The sequence below is a fragment of the Rosa rugosa genome, chromosome 1 (genome assembly GCF_958449725.1).
Source record: "Rosa rugosa chromosome 1, drRosRugo1.1, whole genome shotgun sequence".
In the NCBI taxonomy this organism is placed as follows: Eukaryota; Viridiplantae; Streptophyta; class Magnoliopsida; order Rosales; family Rosaceae; genus Rosa; species Rosa rugosa.
The window spans coordinates 58,781,945-58,799,541 of NC_084820.1; the positions used below are offsets into that span (position 1 = coordinate 58,781,945).

The 17,597-nt window shown below is 37.4% G+C and overlaps 2 protein-coding genes across 2 annotated transcripts; one reads left to right on the forward strand and one right to left on the reverse strand.

Moving 5' to 3' along the window:
* Positions 1-259: 259 nt before the first annotated feature.
* Positions 260-6,897, reverse strand: LOC133731663 (wall-associated receptor kinase-like 8). Its single transcript, XM_062159059.1, has 4 exons — positions 6,799-6,897; positions 5,732-6,687; positions 5,185-5,322; positions 260-1,731 (listed from the first exon to the last, which is right to left on the reverse strand). The coding sequence occupies exons 2-4, from the start codon at positions 6,648-6,650 to the stop codon at positions 494-496; spliced, it is 2,295 nt and encodes a 764-aa protein (XP_062015043.1). The 5' UTR covers positions 6,651-6,687; positions 6,799-6,897; the 3' UTR covers positions 260-493.
* Positions 6,898-12,993: 6,096 nt separating this feature from the next.
* LOC133725727 (uncharacterized) lies at positions 12,994-17,144 on the forward strand. Its single transcript, XM_062153091.1, has 10 exons — positions 12,994-13,156; positions 13,271-13,375; positions 13,721-13,782; positions 13,866-13,949; positions 14,061-14,092; positions 14,240-14,321; positions 14,415-14,643; positions 15,482-15,709; positions 15,866-16,158; positions 16,468-17,144. The coding sequence occupies exons 1-10, from the start codon at positions 13,133-13,135 to the stop codon at positions 16,826-16,828; spliced, it is 1,500 nt and encodes a 499-aa protein (XP_062009075.1). The 5' UTR covers positions 12,994-13,132; the 3' UTR covers positions 16,829-17,144.
* The last annotated feature ends 453 nt before the right edge of the window (positions 17,145-17,597 follow it).

Sequence of the window (17,597 nt, forward strand, 5' to 3'; positions counted from 1 at the left end):
AAATAGTGACTAATAACGCCATTTTATGAGATTTTTTCCTTCCTTTTTTTTTTTTTTTTTCTATTTGAACACTTGCTTTTGCTTGGGATGAAATTTTTATTTTTTGTATGTACTGTATTGCAGCCTTTTTTTTTTCACGAATCTTACTGCATTGTAATAAAATGTTTGATTATTAATCTCTTCATGCAAGCCTTCAGGTATGACGAATCCCATTTGGATACCGCTACAAATTTTAGCTTCAGGTGACTAGTTATAAGTGGTGATTTTGTGTTCCTAACAAGTACAAATTAAAATCTAATACATTTAGCTTTAGGTGCCTAGTTATAAGCGGCGATGTTAGGCACACTAAAACTACTCCCAAATTACAGCACTGCTTTATTAAGTAGCAAACAAGAGATTATTTTTATTTGATGTTTAGAACATACAGAACACAATTAGAATAATACTGCAACTAAGAAATAGGTGAAACCAAAGGGCATTTTTTTGGGAAAATCTAAGAAATATTTTGCCTACCTAGACTTGAAGGTAATAGTGGGATATCATAGAATGGTGAAACCCAACCAGCATCCAAAGCTGACCCTATTATTCCAGTTGAACTTGAAGAAATATCCCATGGCTCGACTGATTCAGTTTTGACAAATTCAACCTCTTCAAAGTTTTGTTCGCCATTAGAAGTATTTTCTGTCGTTTGAATCCCTTCTAGCTCTGCTGTGACCTCTCTCATTGTAGGGCGGTTCCTCCCATTCAAATCCAGACATCTTCTTGCAAGGTTTGCCACTATTGCAATATCTGCTTTCGATCCTTCCTTCAAAACTTGAGCATCAACAATTTCAAATAGACGATCTTTGTGCATGGAAGTAATGAAATATGTGGCAAGACTTCTACCTTCATCCTCTGACCTTAGAAAAGAAATTGGTTTTTGTCCTGTTAAGAGCTCAACAAGAACAACCCCAAAGCTATACACATCACTTTTCTCCGTAAATATGCTTGATTGAAAGTATTCAGGGTCCAAGTAACCAAATGTGCCATGTACAAGTGATGTGGTTAGGTGAGTTTGGTCAATAGCAATTGATCTTGAAGTTCCAAAGTCAGCAACTTTTGCTCTATATTTATCATCTAGGAGTATGTTTGTAGACTTGATATCTCTGTGATAAATTGGAAAGGAAGCTGTATAGTGTAAGTAAGAGAGAGCCCCTGCAATTTCTGTGGCAATTCGTAAGCGCATTTTCCATGTGAGTGAAAAGTCTTCAGTCTGCTCTGTGATATACTTGGAAAGGGTTCCATTTGGTATAAATTCATAAACCAAAAGAGGAACTTCTGTCTCTAAACAACAACCCAATAGTTGAACCACATTTCTATGGATAATTTGGGAAAGAATGACAACCTCATTGATGAATTCTGAAAGTTGGCTTTCATCAACTATTTTAGACTTCTTCACAGCAACAATTCTCCCGTCCTCCAACATGCCTTTGTATACAGTACCTTGACCTCCCTGGCCAAGAATTCTATCCACTTTAAAATTATCGGTAGACTTCTCTAACTCTTGTGATTTGAACAATTTGATTTTCTCAACATTAACTTCACCTGACGATAATTGTTTTTCTAATAATAAACCACCATTTCGTTTGAAGAACATCTTTTTTCGTTTTATCTCATTCTTTTTTTTCAGGTATTTGTATCCATACCATACACCAATAAGCAACAACAAGAGTCCAAGGCTCGAGCTCAAACCTGCATAACTCAGCCACCAATATGTGCAAAGTCAAATTCAATGACCTATTTTTAGATTGAAACTACAAAGATAATTTATTTGGACAAGACACTTTTAGAGTGTTTGCCACGAAACAAATTTAAAAGGACCTTTCAAAAAGATTAAAAAAAATAAATAAATAAAAAATAAAATTCTTCTATGGTATCTAACGTATCACTCAAAAAAAAAAAAAAAAGGTAAATTCTTCTACATTAAGAAACTTTCACTAAGGTAATCTAAGATTGTTAACTAAAGTTAACACTCTCTGGAGTTAGTATTGGTTTTTTCCAATATTTCACTTACTTAAAACATATATATAGAAAAAGAAGAGAGTATATACACTCCCTATTGGAACAAAACTAGTGTAAAACAAATTTACCTATATTGTGCAATATGAGTCGGTGAGCTGTCACTTATTGCTAAATTATAATTCCAACATTGTAAAGGTTGTGGGGTCGATTCTCACTGACATATATAAGGGTGGGGTAGGCTAAGGGTTTTGAGAGAGAAAAAAAAAATATTGTGCAATGGCATTTGTGTGAATATGATTCGCACAAAAATTGTAAATGCTATACGAACAAAAATGAGCTTGCCAGTTCTATGTACGTCATAAAAGGTGTGAACAAGTTAATCTTGATTGGATGCAAGGTGCATGTAATTAAGAAAGTTATTTAAAAGACAAACTAAGTATACATAAGTATATGAATTTGTCACAAATAAGTTGAATTGGTGGTGTATTGTTGAAATTTTGGACTCTTTACAAAATAGGGTGGTTCTAGTTGGTCCTGCAAATTTAATATTTTAGACTTTTTCTACTTATTATATCTCTAATTCATTTTTTTCATAAATCCTTAAAAAGCCAAGTACATATCCTTAATTTTACCAAAACACTCTTGAACAGTTAAATCTGTATCTTCAACCAATTGTTGTTTTTTATCTCTATCAATTCAACTACGAAAAATTTTGTGAGTGAGTTGCCTACATTTTTCTTGTACTTTCAGTTACGGAACCAAAGAGTGATTCTTGGAGAGGCTACAGGTTTTTGGGCTTACTGTCTGATTTCCTTTTCTTACTATTTAGTTGGGTTTTTTCTTTGGTACTTTTTTTGGTTTACCTTGGACTTTTTTAGGCTGTATGTGTGGCAGGTTCAGTCTAGTGACCAGTATGGATGTACATCAATTGCGGTCTTAGCGGATGTACTAGTTTAATTAGTTGGATCCTATAGTTTCAACTAGGAGAAAGTTTAGTTAGGTAGTCCTTTTAATAAGTGAGCAAAGTCAGCAAACAAATCTGGAACAAATTATACTAGTTTGAGTGAGTAGCTCTACTAGGTCGAGTAGGTAAAAAGCACTAGTTGATGTCGTGAACAGTGCTTCCTTAAGAATAGTGCATTTCTAATTTTGCCCCTGCCTCGTGCCGTGACTTTTACTGTTTTGCCCCTCACCTATATATAAGCCTTTTGCACTGCTTGCTTCTCTCTCCTATTTCTTTTCCAGCTTCGTTGTTCTAAGAAAAAAATAGAAAGACAGAGGCAACAACCAGTTGAACCTGGTGGCAAGGTCTATCACTGGTATAATATTATAAACTGGTTTGGATCAAAACCAAGGTATAAAATGGTTACTTTATATATGTGGCAAGAAAAGGAAAAAAAAAATAAGAAAGAAGGAGGAAAAAGAGCATAACTCAACAAAGAAGGTAAAAAAAAAAAAGGCATAAAAAAATTAAAAAGAAGGGAGAAAAAGTACATAAATCTCAACAAAGAGGAAAAAAGTGAAAGAAAAACTACAACATGATCCAAAGAAAGATTTAACGCTATACCAATTGGATTAGATCGATAAGCTATTATAACTCTTTCGAGTGTTTATCATTTTTTGAATAGTATAGAGTATTAATAAAAAATTATATAACATCAGTTCTATAATAATATGAGTTTTATTTGTAATATATAGATTATATATATAATATACATATTAAAGACCTGAAGCCTTCAAAAATCGGAGGCCTGGTGTGGTGGCACCGCTGGCACCATCCCAGAGCAACCCTTACACACACACACACATTTTAGAAGAAATGAAAGAAACATAAAAGTGCTGAAAGTAAATACTAGTCTTTTCCCACACATGTTTTACATGTATAAAAGTAAAAATAATAATAATTATTATTATTTGAGAAAATGAAAAAGGAAAAAGTAATAGAAGAAAATGGCTTTTGGAGAGATAAGATTAAGGGAGAGAAAAATGGTTTGTGGAAAAATAAAAAAGAAAATGCAATGGATAAAAAGGTTATTGCATAGGGAAGATAGTCGAAAAAAAAAATTAGTTTTTCTTGTTTTTTTCTTTATAAAAATATATTTTTTAATTGTCATAATTGCCCTTATGATTTAATTAATTTTCAGAGGTTTTTAATGTTTTAGGGTCATTTCTGTCAAATGTTATTATTTTAGCTAACAACACTTTTTCTTTAATAATAGTATAGATGAAATTTTTACCAAGATTAACAATTTTTCCTTTAAATAAATAATTGATAACAATTTTGCCCTTATACGTACTTAAAGAAAAACAGATCATGAAAAAACCAAATGATCTAACAGACAAAAATTTCAAGTGTCAATTGGCCCTCCTTTATTAACTAATACGAGCATTTCTCCACACACGCTCTGCATGTGCAATTATTTTTTATTTTATTCTCTTAATAATAGTATAGATATGTACCAAATTGTCCAACGAGCAATATCTTGTTTTCCCTCTTAACCAAAAAAAAAATAATATATATATATATATATATATATATATATATATATATATATATAAAGTTTTTAGCACGTTTATCTTGCTTACTAGTTAGTCAATTTAATTTTATGTTTTATTTTTTTTATTATAGTTAGTTATTTTGTTTGTTTTTTTTTTCTGAAAGGATTTTGTTTGATTCTTAATTAACATAATATTTGTTGTTTCTTAATTAAACTTCAAATTATTAATAATTAATCTTAAATCAATCATTTTATGCTTAATAAAAGACCTGCTCACTTAGGAGACAGTTTTTAAGGGACTGTGAGAGAGAAATGAATCTGATGTATGAAAATAAATACATAGTTTTAAGTTGTTATAATTTCTGCTTTTATAAATAATACATGTGGTTGAAATGCATTTGTCCCTAAAACTGTCTGTTATGTGAGCAAATCTGTGCTTAATAGATACTGATAACTGTTAAGGTACACATCATTTGCATTAAGTAATTAACAAGCCTGGACTACTCTTTCAATTAATCTTCTTTTTCCGTTTTGATATGTTTTCTATGTTGGAGGTGAAGATTCAAAATGGAGGACATGAAGTATATGGACAGATGAATTTGCATGACCACCAAAAAACTACAAACGCAAGACCACTATTTGCATTAACAATATTTGTAATATATTTATGAATTACATTCTCTACCTGCGGCAAGGATCAATTTAGCCTTACTCCACTGAGTCCGGCGCCCGTCCTCATAATCGCATGCATACCCAGCATAATAGTCCACGCACTTGCTGTGATTGCCACAGTATCGCTGAGAATCTTGGCATTCATTAATGTCTGAAATAATGGAGGGGACAAAAAAGAAAACAATTACAGATAATTATTAGGATGAGACTTTTTCGGCAACTTAACTCACAAACAAAACAATAATTAGTTCATTCTGAAAAAAAAAAATCATGTTTTCCGCATACATTTAATTTTGGTGGTGCAGTTTTATTTTATTTTATCAAAGTAAAAAATACAACGTTTTGTTGGAATGAAAATGTATTTATCATTAAACCTATTTAATTAATTACTAATTTGATATTTTGGTTACTTTGAAAATATGCAAACACATGACCAAAATTGCAATATTAAAACAGGACCACGTACAGGTATAGTTTTGTTGAAACACAAGGCCAGCAAAATGTTTTGATCATAAAAAATAATAAATAAATAAAATAAAAAAAGTAAAATTTTCAATTACCATCACAAGAAGAAAACCCGAGATATGGATTTCCTTCGAACCCCCTGTGGCAGGAACAATTAATTTCCGAGCGATCGACTGCTGTGTTAATATAGCAAGACGAGGATGGCCAAAGCAATTTCTCATCATTATCATGATAAACAATGTAGTAAAAACCAATATTACTTTGATACTCATCAAAATCAACAATGGACATGTTATATAAATCAAATGGCCTGGTGTTGTTGTTTATGCGCCAGTCTAGTACCACAGGAACCTTGCGCATACTCTTCATGGCCGCTGTAAACTTAGAAACTGTTGATGATGAATAAATGTTGTACTCGAACCAATCTTTCTCACCGAGGAAGGCAAAGTTACTGCAATTTGTACTACTCTCAGATGAACTAGCATTAATCACAGTGAGGCGTGGAGGAATACCAGTCTGACAACAGTTACTACTGATATTGCAACTCACATCACCTTGATCATCACACACCGACCTGCATCCAACAACAGAGTTTGCGGAACTCAACAAGGCAAAGGAATTGCAACCGACTGCAGTGAATATGTTGAAGCTCTGAGAGTAGACGAAAGGGCTGTCGCTTAAATCCACCGCTTGGCTATTATTTCCCTCGCAGAAGAATGTAACGGGGCTGTTCACCCGAAGCGTTCCTCCGATAGATATACTCAGCACCTCCAATTTGGTACGCCTCAAGAAAGGCGTACCAATCCCTTCGGTAGAGTTGTTGCAGTCGATCTGAAACCAATCGTCATAGTAACATCTTGCATCAGGTCCAATCCCGAAAGGGTACGGGATGATAACATCTCCACACTCCGTTGGGCAATCACCTATTGCCATCTGTGGTGCAGCAGTACTTGCGCGGCATATGGATAACAGCAAAATGAATATCATTTGATGAACTGGGATTTGCATCATCATTATTTTTTCCGATCCAAGATAAGAAGTGTGATAGAAGCTGTAAAGCAAATTGACGATCAGTAGCGAACTTTATAAAAGAAAATATGAGGAGAAAAATCAAATTGAACAGGAAGATTCAATGCATTTAAATTGAGATATTTCTTAGCACCTTCGTGCTTCAATCGATGAAAAGGAATGTAGCAGTAGCAGTCGCAGTCGCAGTCTGGAAAGTATATAGTACAGGTGCCGTAATTGACTGTAGCTATGAGAATATATGACTAAGGTTTCAAATTTCAATTTCGGTATTCCAAATTTAAGGAAATTTAAGAGAAAATTTTGTTTTCGATGGAAATTTCGGTTTAAAATAAAGAATTCATATTAATTGCATTTATAAAATGATATTTTTGAATGAAACTTTTACATAGACTAAACTAACCTATAATAAACCTATTTACAATATAACCTCTCTAAAATTATACATTTTTTTTTTTGAGAAATAGATAACTTCATTAACTTATCCATAGCCATAAGGCACATACATCACAAGCTGTCTCATACCAATAGTTCTAGGTGGCACAAGATATCAAACAAATGACAAGTGACTCTCATTGCAAACAAATACGCACACTTATTGAAAGTGCCTAGCTAAAAGCTCAAAACCCAAACTATCCAAGTTCTTGCTATAGCAACCCTACTCGCCTAGAGACCTCAATTGGTGTACGACTAGAGTGACTAACTTACATAGCACCAAACTCTAAAGCAAATGCTAGGCACAGAATCGAGAAACTTAAAGTTTCTCCTTGCCCTTAGTTTTAGGGCCAACCTCTTGAGTAGCAGTAGCAGCAGGATATGTAAGACGGAGAGGAGTCAATCCTACTTTCTTGTGAGATCGGGAACTCTTGTTTTTGCTGCCAAGCGGTCTGCCCAATCTCTTCTTCAATGTCACAAGCGCAACATCATCATCAGCTGCAGCCAAACCAAGAGCTTCAGCATGTAGAGTGAGAAGTTTGCCTCCCAAAATAGTTTTAAATTTCTTAGGAGAAGGTTCAGTGACCTCTTGTCGACCTCTTTTCTTATAGGTCACAGTGTGCTGCTGCCTATCTTGCATAATAGAGGCAGGTTGGAGGTCTTTAGTTCCAGAACCAGAAGGGTCCACGGAGATCACCATGTGCTCCTTCCCCTTCTTCTCATATCCTCTAGGCTGCTCAACAAACACTTTCTCATTCAGATCTCCGTGCAAAAAAGCAGACTTGACGTCAAGTTGAGAGATCTTCCAGCCCTTCTGAGCAGCTAACGCAATGATGGTCCTCACTGTGTCTAGTCTTGCCACAGGTGCAAACACTTCTGAGTAGTCAATTCCCTCCTTTTGTGAATAACCCTTTGCTACCAGGCGTGCTTTATGCTTGATCACTGCTCCTTGCTCATCATGCTTAGTTTTATAGATCCATTTGACTCCGATTTTCTTGGCCCCTTCTGGTAAATCCGTGAGAGTCCACGCTTTGTTCTTCTCAATTGAATTGATTTCAGAATCCATAGCGAGACGCCACTTTTCTTCTTGCACTGCATCTTCAAAGAAAATGGGATCTTCTCCTGTGACATCCTGCACCATATGAGATTCATCTTCACTCAAACCTTCACCACTCTCATAATCCTCCATCCATGCAGGTCTTCTTCTCACCCTCCCTTCATCGGTGCTGCTTGCTGCAGGCCCTTCTATTTCTTCATTAGGGTTGCCCACTTTTTCATTTCCTTCTCCTGTTTCTTCACCCTCATTTACTTCATCATCATCACCCCATTTTAAATCAACTAAAATTTGCTGCTCATATGTGTCACCCCATTCCCACATCTTTTCTTCTTCAAAAACAACATCCTTGCTCACTACTATTCTTTTTGTAATAGGATCAAACAACCTGTATCCTTTAGACTCCTCACTCACCCCTAATAGAATGCAAGTAAAGCTTTTATTGTCTAATTTACCTCTTCTTGCATCTGGAATATGCACATGTCCAACGCTCCCCCAAACTCGGAAGTGATCCACAGAAGGCTTGACTCCACTCCATGCCTCTTGAGGTGTGACATCTTGTACTGCTGAAGTAGGGCACCTATTCAGTACGTAGAAAGTCCACATTACAGCTTCAGGCCAAAAGGTTTTTGGAACTTTCTTGGCGGATAACATTGATCGAACCATGTTCATCACAGTTCGATTTTTCCTCTCGGCCACACCATTTTGGTGGGGCGTATAAGCTGTGGTGAGCTGCCTCTTGATCCCTTGCTCTTTACAGAAACTGTTGAACTCATGAGATGTAAATTCTCCTCCTCTATCCGTCCTTAAGCACTTGATAAACATCTCTGCTTCCTTCTCAACCATCTTCTTGAAGTTTTTGAAGTGGTATAGTGCCTCAGACTTTTCACACAAGAGATACATCCATGCCTTGCGACTGAAGTCATCAATAAAACACAAAATATATCTCTTGCCACTGTTGGATGTGGGAGAAATAGGTCCGCATATATCTGCATGGATCAACTCCAGGACTTGACTTGCCCTCCAGGTGCTTTGTTTTGGTATGATGTTCCTATGTTGCTTCCCAATTAGGCAATCTGTGCAAGTAGTCTTTGAGTCTTCAAGTTGGGGTAATCCATGAACCATCTTCTTGGAGTACAACGTGTGTAACCTTTTATAGCCCAGATGTCCATACCTCTGGTGCCATAAATGAGTTAAGTCCGAGCTGCTTGTGTGAAGACATTCTTCTGGCTGAACATTTGTGGCTTGAGTTTCAGCTACTAGGATGAACATGCGATTCAAGCTCATTTTGCTTTGAGCAATCAATCCTCGGTGTGGATGATAAATATTACAGGTGCCATGCTGAATCAATATTGATAGGTTTTTCTCTTGAAGTTGTCCAATGCTCAGGAGGTTGTTCCTAAGATCTGGAACAAAATATACTTCTCCAACAATATAAGTAGCACCATTTAAAACAAGTTTCACACTGCCCTTTCCAGCAACATGCATTCTGGAGTTATTTCCAAGTTTTACTGAATGTTTGAAGTTTACATTCAGACTCGAAAACATACCTTTGTCTCCACACATGTGATTTGAACACCCGGAATCTAAGAACCATGCATCCTCTCTTCTTGCATTGTGCATCTCCACGTATGCCATTAACATCAGATCATCCTCTTCTTCCAGTTGAGCATAATTTGCCTCCTTGTTCCATTTTGGGCACTCATATTGAAAGTGACCAAGGTTGTGGCATTTGAAACATTCTACTGTTGCCTTATTGAAGGTCTGTCTTCCTCGCCCACGACCTCTTCCTCTGAGAGCTGCTCTTCCTCTGCCTCTCATGTTGACTCGATCTTCCACTTTTAAGACTTGATCATAGTCTTCTCTGTTCACCCTCTGGAACTTCTGCTCGTGAACCACTAACGAGCTTTGCAACTCATCGATGGAGATGGCTTCAATGTCTCTTGACTCCTCGATGGACACCACCACATACGTGAACCTCTCAGTTAGGGTTCGTAAGATCTTCTCCACTATCTTCGAGTCCGGCATGACTTCTCCATTGCTTCTCATTTTGTTAGAGACAGTCATCACCCTAGCAAAATACTCCGTGATGGACTCACCATTCTTCATCTCAAGCACTTCAAATTCTCTTCTTAGTGATTGGCAAAGGGACTTCTTCACTCGCTCATTCCCTCCGAATTTCCTCTTCATGGAGTCCCAAACAATCTTGGATGTACGTCGATCCAAGATCTGCTCGAAGGTTGTTCTATCAATGGCTTGATAGAGATAGTGCTTCACCTGATGATCCTTGGTTCTGGCATCTTCTAGCTGTGTACGCTGAGCCTCAGTCAGCTGAACTCCTGCTCTGGGCTCCTCGAAGCCATTCTCCACCAGACTCCATAAGCCCTTTGCTCTAAGCAAATTTTCCATCAGCTCACTCCAGTGATCATAGTGTCCGTCAAAGTGAGGGACCCTGATCAAACTCTTCTCCTCGCTCATCTCTCTCTTAAAGCTACTGCTTATCACACTTTTCTTCAGGCCCAGTGGGGGCTCTGATACCAGTTTGTTGGAAACGTAGATGCAAAGAAACCAAATTCTAACTGGATTGAAAACCGTGTGTTTTATTCATTCAGTTTAGGCTTCATATATAGCCTTAAACCCTAACAACTTAAGCTGAAAACATGATCACGTTTCGGCTACATGCAGCCACGTGCAAAACAGAAAAGACCAACTAAGAATTCAAACTAAACACTATGACCTAGAAACCAGGACATTTATTCAACTGAATAACAAACCCTACGAATAAGTCAACTGAAAAACCCTACGAACAAGTCAAACCCTTCATTCTCGGCCTGCGTTAATAGAGGGGACTTCTCCTTCGTGACGGCACCACCATCAGTCTCTGATGCTGACGACTACTCGCGCGTGATTACGTTCTGCCATCGTCAATTGTCTCATCACTCATCCCAATTTGGAGTCAGGTTGGTCGGAGTAGGGGGATGGAGGTTGGTCGGAGTAGGGGGATGGAGGTGGGTCATCGGGTTTGGAGAGGAGAGGAGGGGAGTGGAGTGGAGAGGGATGACGAGTCGTAGAGGGCTTGTTGGGTTCCTTGGAGTTGCCCACCGGAGCTCAGAGAGAGAAGGGGAAGAGGATAAGAGGAAGATGAGAAGGTTCAGAAAGAGGGTTTCAGAGAAGAGAGAGGAAATGACCATTTTAGCCCTTATAGTAGGCCCATTATCGGAGTTAATGTCTAATTTTGACGGAACACAGTGAAATTGGTCACGACTAACTGCAATCAGAAAGCTCAGGGGTATTTCTGATTAAATTGAGACTACAGGGACTAACATGAAGTTACCCCCAAACCTCAGGGGCGTAAACTGAATTTAATCCATATTTATATCATTTTTGCTGTGTGGGTTCGACCCACCTCAATTTCGCTCTATAGTTATTTCTTTTCTTTAATAAATTACATTAATATTTTACTTATTAAAAATATAACTAATACAAAGCTCGACCTCATTTTTTTTCCCTTAAAAAATCTACATTAATTAAATAAAACTTTGGTCAGTTTTATTTTTATTTTTTTTGTTATTTTTTTTATAGAACACTACTGATCATATGCATCGAGACCTAGACGAATACCAAGTAGGATAAATTTTTTAGCATAGCCATTTTACACCGTAATGATCACATCTAACAGTTAGATTATCAACTTTCTTTTTCTTCCACATTATTGGTCTTCGAAGATATACATTTGTAGATAACCAATGAAAAAGTTTGACCACACTAGTAGCCATGTACGTAGAGATTTGGTGCGATTTGATACATCAATAGTGAGATGCAAAATATTCGACATTGGCTATATATATTTTGCACAGTAATATGAACCGTGTGAAAAATTAGTCCCATCTGTCATCATTTAGGCCTTAATTAAGAAGGTCAACCATTAATAATGCCATCTATAATTTTTTTTTTTAAACGATGTTAACTAATCGTTCAAAATCCGATTATCAAAAAATGTGGCGACCACGGGCTTTAATAGCCAAGCTTCAACTATTATTGTACAAATTTTCAACCTAGAAGCTCCTCTCAATTAAATTGCTTTTGGAGAAATTTAATGAATAAATAAGAAGGTATAAATTTCTCTCTGCAATTGTTAACAATATTTTTTTTGTCTAAAATTGCTCCTTTGTAGAGAAAAAACCCTAGACCTGCGTTCGCTTTCAATCGTGTTCGATCCTGTCCGGCTGCACCTCAGTGCGGGCGGTGGTTGTCGGCTTGGTCGATCAAAAGCTGGTCAGGAGGACTTCGGTTGGTGAGTTAGTGTTGACACAAGTGAGTTGTCTGGTTTCAGAGTTCTTATCGGCTGGACGAGAGGTGAGATGTCAAGGATTCACTGCTTCTGCGCTTGTTGTCTTTGTCATACAGTTGTAGTGCAAGTTTGGAGTAAGTCATTATAGAGTTCCAGTGTAAAGTGTAGTGGCCATTTCTGTATAAGAGATGTTGTCTAAAACTCGTTGTAAGCAATTCATTATTAATGAAGTTCTTATTTGATAAAAAAAAAATAAAAAAACACAAGACCCCTCTCTTACATAACTCAGCGTAATCACCTAAACGAGCTGTTTTTGACACTTATCATCCTTGTAAAAATAATAATTGTGTAATGTACTATGCCCAAAAGTCCGTCCATGGTACCGACTAACGAGGACGGGCATAGTGCATCAATCATATTCCATTTTTTCCTTAGCTCCATAGTCGACATGTAGTTATGTAGTGAAACAAGTAAGTAACAAGGAGAAAAGAAGAAAAAGTCAAAATATAAAAGGAGAAATAATCACGATACTTTTAGTTTTCTTGTATAATGCGGTGTATCAAAGGCACCTTGTTCACCTGCTAGTCCCTGCAACAAACCTAACAGCCTGCCTTCACACAAAAACCTCCCTCAATTTCCCCCAAAAGCTTCACGCTTTCCTTATCCTCTCTCTCTCTCTCTCGATCTACCATGGCCTCCAACGGCGCTGCTCCGGTCAGTCCCTTCTTCTTCTTCTTTCTTCTTTCTTCTTCTCGGAATGCCTGTAATGACAGACTTTGACTTTGATTTTGATTGATTTCAATTACGAATTTTTGTGAAATTCACCAGAGAGTTGCAGACCCAGAGAATAGCTTGGAGAAGATCAAGCGCCAGCTCGCTTCCGGTTCGGGTCGGAACTTGCTCCAGGGCCCACTTCTCAAGCGATCCGAGACTGTAAGCCTCTCCTTTTTTTTTTTTCCTTCATCTTCATCTTTGTGTTTTTTTTTTTTTACTATTCAATTTGGGCTTTTGATTTCGCCTCTGTAGGATCTAATCACTTACATTGTATGAGCTCCAGTTGATGTTATAGAAGTTGTGTTAAGTTTGAAATCCGAATTGTTCTAAATCTAAGCTTGAATGAGTTCCAAAATGGAAAATTGTGACTGTGATTGTGATTCACTGACATCAGCAACGCCAAAGGAGTTAATCCTGAGCTGGTTTACGGCAGCTTTTTCATTTTTTTTTGTGTGCTCTTCGGTATGGAAATTGGCTTATCAGCTGTAATTTTGATTGTAACAGCTGCGAAAGTGGAACGAGCGGTGGATGATCTTAGACCCGACGACAGGAAGAATGGAATACAAGTTAGTTTTTTGCAATGCTACTCCTGGCTTCAATTTAAGTCTTATAAATGCATTGACTGATGCCATGTGTTGTTATGATTTAGGATTAGGAGAAATGAGCCGAGTCTGAAGGGAACCATTCTATTTGATGCGAATAGCACAATCGCCCTATCTCCAGTGAACTTTCAGTAAGATTGATCTGTGCATGATAGCCTGATTTGTATGTTATTCATCTGTGCAGCTGATAATTTCGATGATTATTAACATGGCCTCTTCTTTTACCCTCTTTTGTTTTGTAGTGGGTTGGCAAAGTATGATGGCTGCTGTTTCTGTATCCTTTTGTTTTTTTTTTTTTTTCCTCCAGTTATTTTAGTGATGGTGATAACATACGAGGTTGTACTTTTCAGTGCTATAGAAAGCACCCTTGTAGGTGGATCAATATATATGAACTTGCGTGCTTCTTAACTACTTTCTTTAGATATTGGGACCCCGCAGAAAAAAGACTATTTCCTTTGTGCAGAAACTCCTGGTGCGGCCAGAGCTTGGGTATCAACGTTACAGTAAGTTTTATCTCTCTACAATATGGTGTAGTGATTATGTAGCTATTCCATTGCATATAGCTTGTTTCTCATGCTCTGATCTCTGACAATCAGAGCAACACAGTTGGTCCTAAAGGCCCATAAAGAAGCTGTGAATTCATTGAGCGGCAATGGTTCAGCAAAATTAGGAACTGTTGCTGCAGTAGTTGCCGCTGCAAATTCAACTGCTGCAGAGAGTTCTAAGGAAATTGAAGCAGCAATGCATATTTCTTTGAGAAATGCTTTGGGAATGATAACCCAGAAGCCAACTGATGGTCCCATGGATGATTTTGCAGTAATGAAGGTACTCTGCCCTAAATTCAAATTTGAAATGTACTTTAACATATCTTTTATTAATGATTAGCTCTCTTTGCACTTCTACTTAATCAGTTCTAACTAGCATGGTTTATTCTCTTAGAAGGGTGTAATAAAAAGGATTTTTAACACTTTCAGAAGGTAAAAGACACCCATAATGTTAAAGCACCATTCATGCTCAATAGAGATATAAATAGGTAGATTATTGATCCTTTACCAAATATGAGAGAAAGCAAAATGGAGTCCAAGAATGAATTTCTATTTGTAAGGTTCACCAAAAAAAGGAATAAAGAAAAAACATTTCTAGTCACTTTCGTAGGAGTGTGGGAAAATTTGGAGATTAAGGTCTAGGTTCTAGTGTTTTAAACATTTACTTCCAAGGGGTGTTGGATGTTTAGTCTGGTGACTTATATATGATGGTTTCATTGTGGAATTGGAGCCTTAGCTTATGAGCTTGTAAGGTAATGACATTCCTTGTCAGTAAGTTAGTAGTATAGGGGTAGAACCCTTAAATGGTGGTTATACACCTTGTAAATTTGTCATATCCCTTTGGGTACAAATCATAGCCCAGTTTACAGTTGACTTGGGTCAATTTATTTCCAGCCATGTATATGGTCTAATCTAACTGGACGGACATGCTTTAGTCAAGCAGGTAAAGGGTTTTAATAATAACCAAGGTATTTATGTGCCTGTGCAAGGTCCTGCCTGATGCTGGCTTAGCTTGGCATTTTGGCATCTGTGTATTAATAGTCTAATTGTGCTTCAATCTTGTGATCATCTAGTTGCTCTTAGCCTATTTTATCTGAGTATGTATCTCTGTTCTTTAGGAGACACTGAAGGTTAAAGATGAGGAACTACAAAATTTGGCTCGGGACTTACGAGCACGTGATTCAACAATTAAAGAACTTGCAGAGAAATTGACTGAGACTGCTGAATCTGCCGAGGCTGCAGCCACAGCAGCTCATACAATTGATGAACAAAGGAGAATTGCTTGTGCAGAAATTGAGCGTTTAAGAAGAGATTCAGAGAAGAAGCAGGAATCTTCCAAGTTAAAGGTATTGATGAGGTTTCATATGTCTTAATCTTTTTGTTTAATAATTTTAGTGGTTATTTCCCTCATTCCATTACTAATTTGGTAAAAGAACTGATTTTTATTGTTAGAGCACTTATGGGTCTGGTTTTGCTTGTGGCTTTTGTCTATATCTTTGTAGCTAAAAGATTCTGAAGTAAAGGTTATGGACTTAACCAAAGAAAGAGAGCAATTGATTAAGCAGAGAGACTCTGCTCTTCAGGAGGCTCACATGTGGCGTTCTGAACTTGCAAAAGCTAGAGAGCGTGTTGTGATATTAGAAGCAGCCGTTGTGAGAGCCGAAGAGAAGGTCAGGGTTGCAGATGCAGATGCTGAAGCTAGAATAAAGGAGGCTGTTCAGAAAGAATCAGTTGCGCTGAATGAGAAGCAGGAGCTCCTCGTCTATGTAAATAAGTTACAAGCACAACTCAAAAGGTTGGAATCTTTTTTCTTTACCATATATATAAGTTGACTGGGGATAATAATGTGTTAATCCTTTAGTCCCTGCTATTTGGCTTATCAAGTTATTTTATCAATGCTGTGGATACCAATGACCCCCTACTTCTGGAGAAAGACCTAATGGATTGTCTATCCTTTCCTTATTTTCGGGTTTGTGCAGATGGGTTATTGATTGAATTAGTCTGTAACAAAATGGGATTTCTTGAGAAAGTAATTGGACATAGTTTATCTAGTTGTAAGTTGTGCAGGTGCATAGTTAATTAATTATTTTTTTCTTGTTAACAGAGAGCACGTTGATATGAAGCAAGTGTTTGAGGAGAAGTCAGAGTCTTGCTCAGATATTGGCAATAGACCTCTGACAAAACATGTAGACTTATCTGAGGAAAATGTTGATAAGGCATGCCTCAGTGTTTCTAGATCAGTTCCAGTACCAGCTGAGAGTGTAGTTCACATGGCAGGGGATCAGGTCAACCTCCGGCCAGTTGGAGATGGTGAATGGAGTGATATTCAGGCTACAGAGTCGAGGATAGCTGATGTAAGAGAAATCGCCCCCGAGTCAGAAGCAAGCAGCTTAGATATTCCTGTTGTTAGCCAACCAGTTGGTAACCATCATGATCAAGGGGGAAACTCTTTTCAACAGCCTTGAAAAGTGATACATTTGTAGAGAAGACTATAGAAGTCAGTTATAGCAGAAACAAAAACTTTCTTGGTGTTTTCTTTACAACAAATTGATTCTCCAGAGATTACTGTGTGCATCCGTCGTAGTGCGTCGGACACACAGAAAACGAAAAACGTGTGAAACCCGCCTCTGTGTAATGGTTCCATGTGGTTATGCCCAGTACATACAACAATTTCTCCCGAGTCTGTCCATACAGTTGTATTCCGTGCCTTCTCAACGGAACTGTTACTGATATTGAGGAGCTTCGTCTAAACTATCTATTGAGCTAATATTCTTCCGGCTATTTTCTCTTCTACTAGCTTTTCTTGCCACAGTATTGATTTTGTCTAGTTTTAACGTTGGTGTGGTGTGGCTATGTTTTCACATTTGAGGGATTTGATCGCTTTGTTTTTAACTGCCACTCCAAGTAAAGAAGAGTATCAATACTGGGATGGAGGTTTATGTCTTTGTTAAGGTTAATTCTCAAAATCAATTTAACTTGTTCTCAACCAATCTTGTTGTACATACCTCCAACAATATGGAGTATTTGCTATCTCACCAAGCATAAGTAACACCCTCTTTGGGACACCCACAACAACCACTACTTGCATCTTGTAGCCCTATGTTCAAGCTACGCTACGGTATCCGGAAGTTACAAATCCGTCGCCGGGAAGCCACATTTCCGGCCTTGCCAAGTTGTCTCCACAATATGCTTTTCTAGACTAGAATAGTAACTTTAAGTCCCACATCTAAGAAA

Coding starts and splice junctions, on each gene's coding strand:
- LOC133731663 (XM_062159059.1), bottom strand. CDS start 6,650: ATGATGATGCAAATCCCAGTTCATCAAATGATATTCATTTTGCTGTTA. Junction 5,323..5,731: donor CGGGTTTTCTTCTTGTGATG/GTAATTGAAAAT, acceptor CCATTATTTCAG/ACATTAATGAATGCCAAGAT. Junction 1,732..5,184: donor TAAATTGATCCTTGCCGCAG/GTAGAGAATGTA, acceptor TGAGTTATGCAG/GTTTGAGCTCGAGCCTTGGA.
- LOC133725727 (XM_062153091.1), top strand. CDS start 13,133: ATGGCCTCCAACGGCGCTGCTCCG. Junction 13,783..13,865: donor ACAGGAAGAATGGAATACAA/GTTAGTTTTTTG, acceptor GTTATGATTTAG/GATTAGGAGAAATGAGCCGA. Junction 14,322..14,414: donor GCTTGGGTATCAACGTTACA/GTAAGTTTTATC, acceptor TCTGACAATCAG/AGCAACACAGTTGGTCCTAA.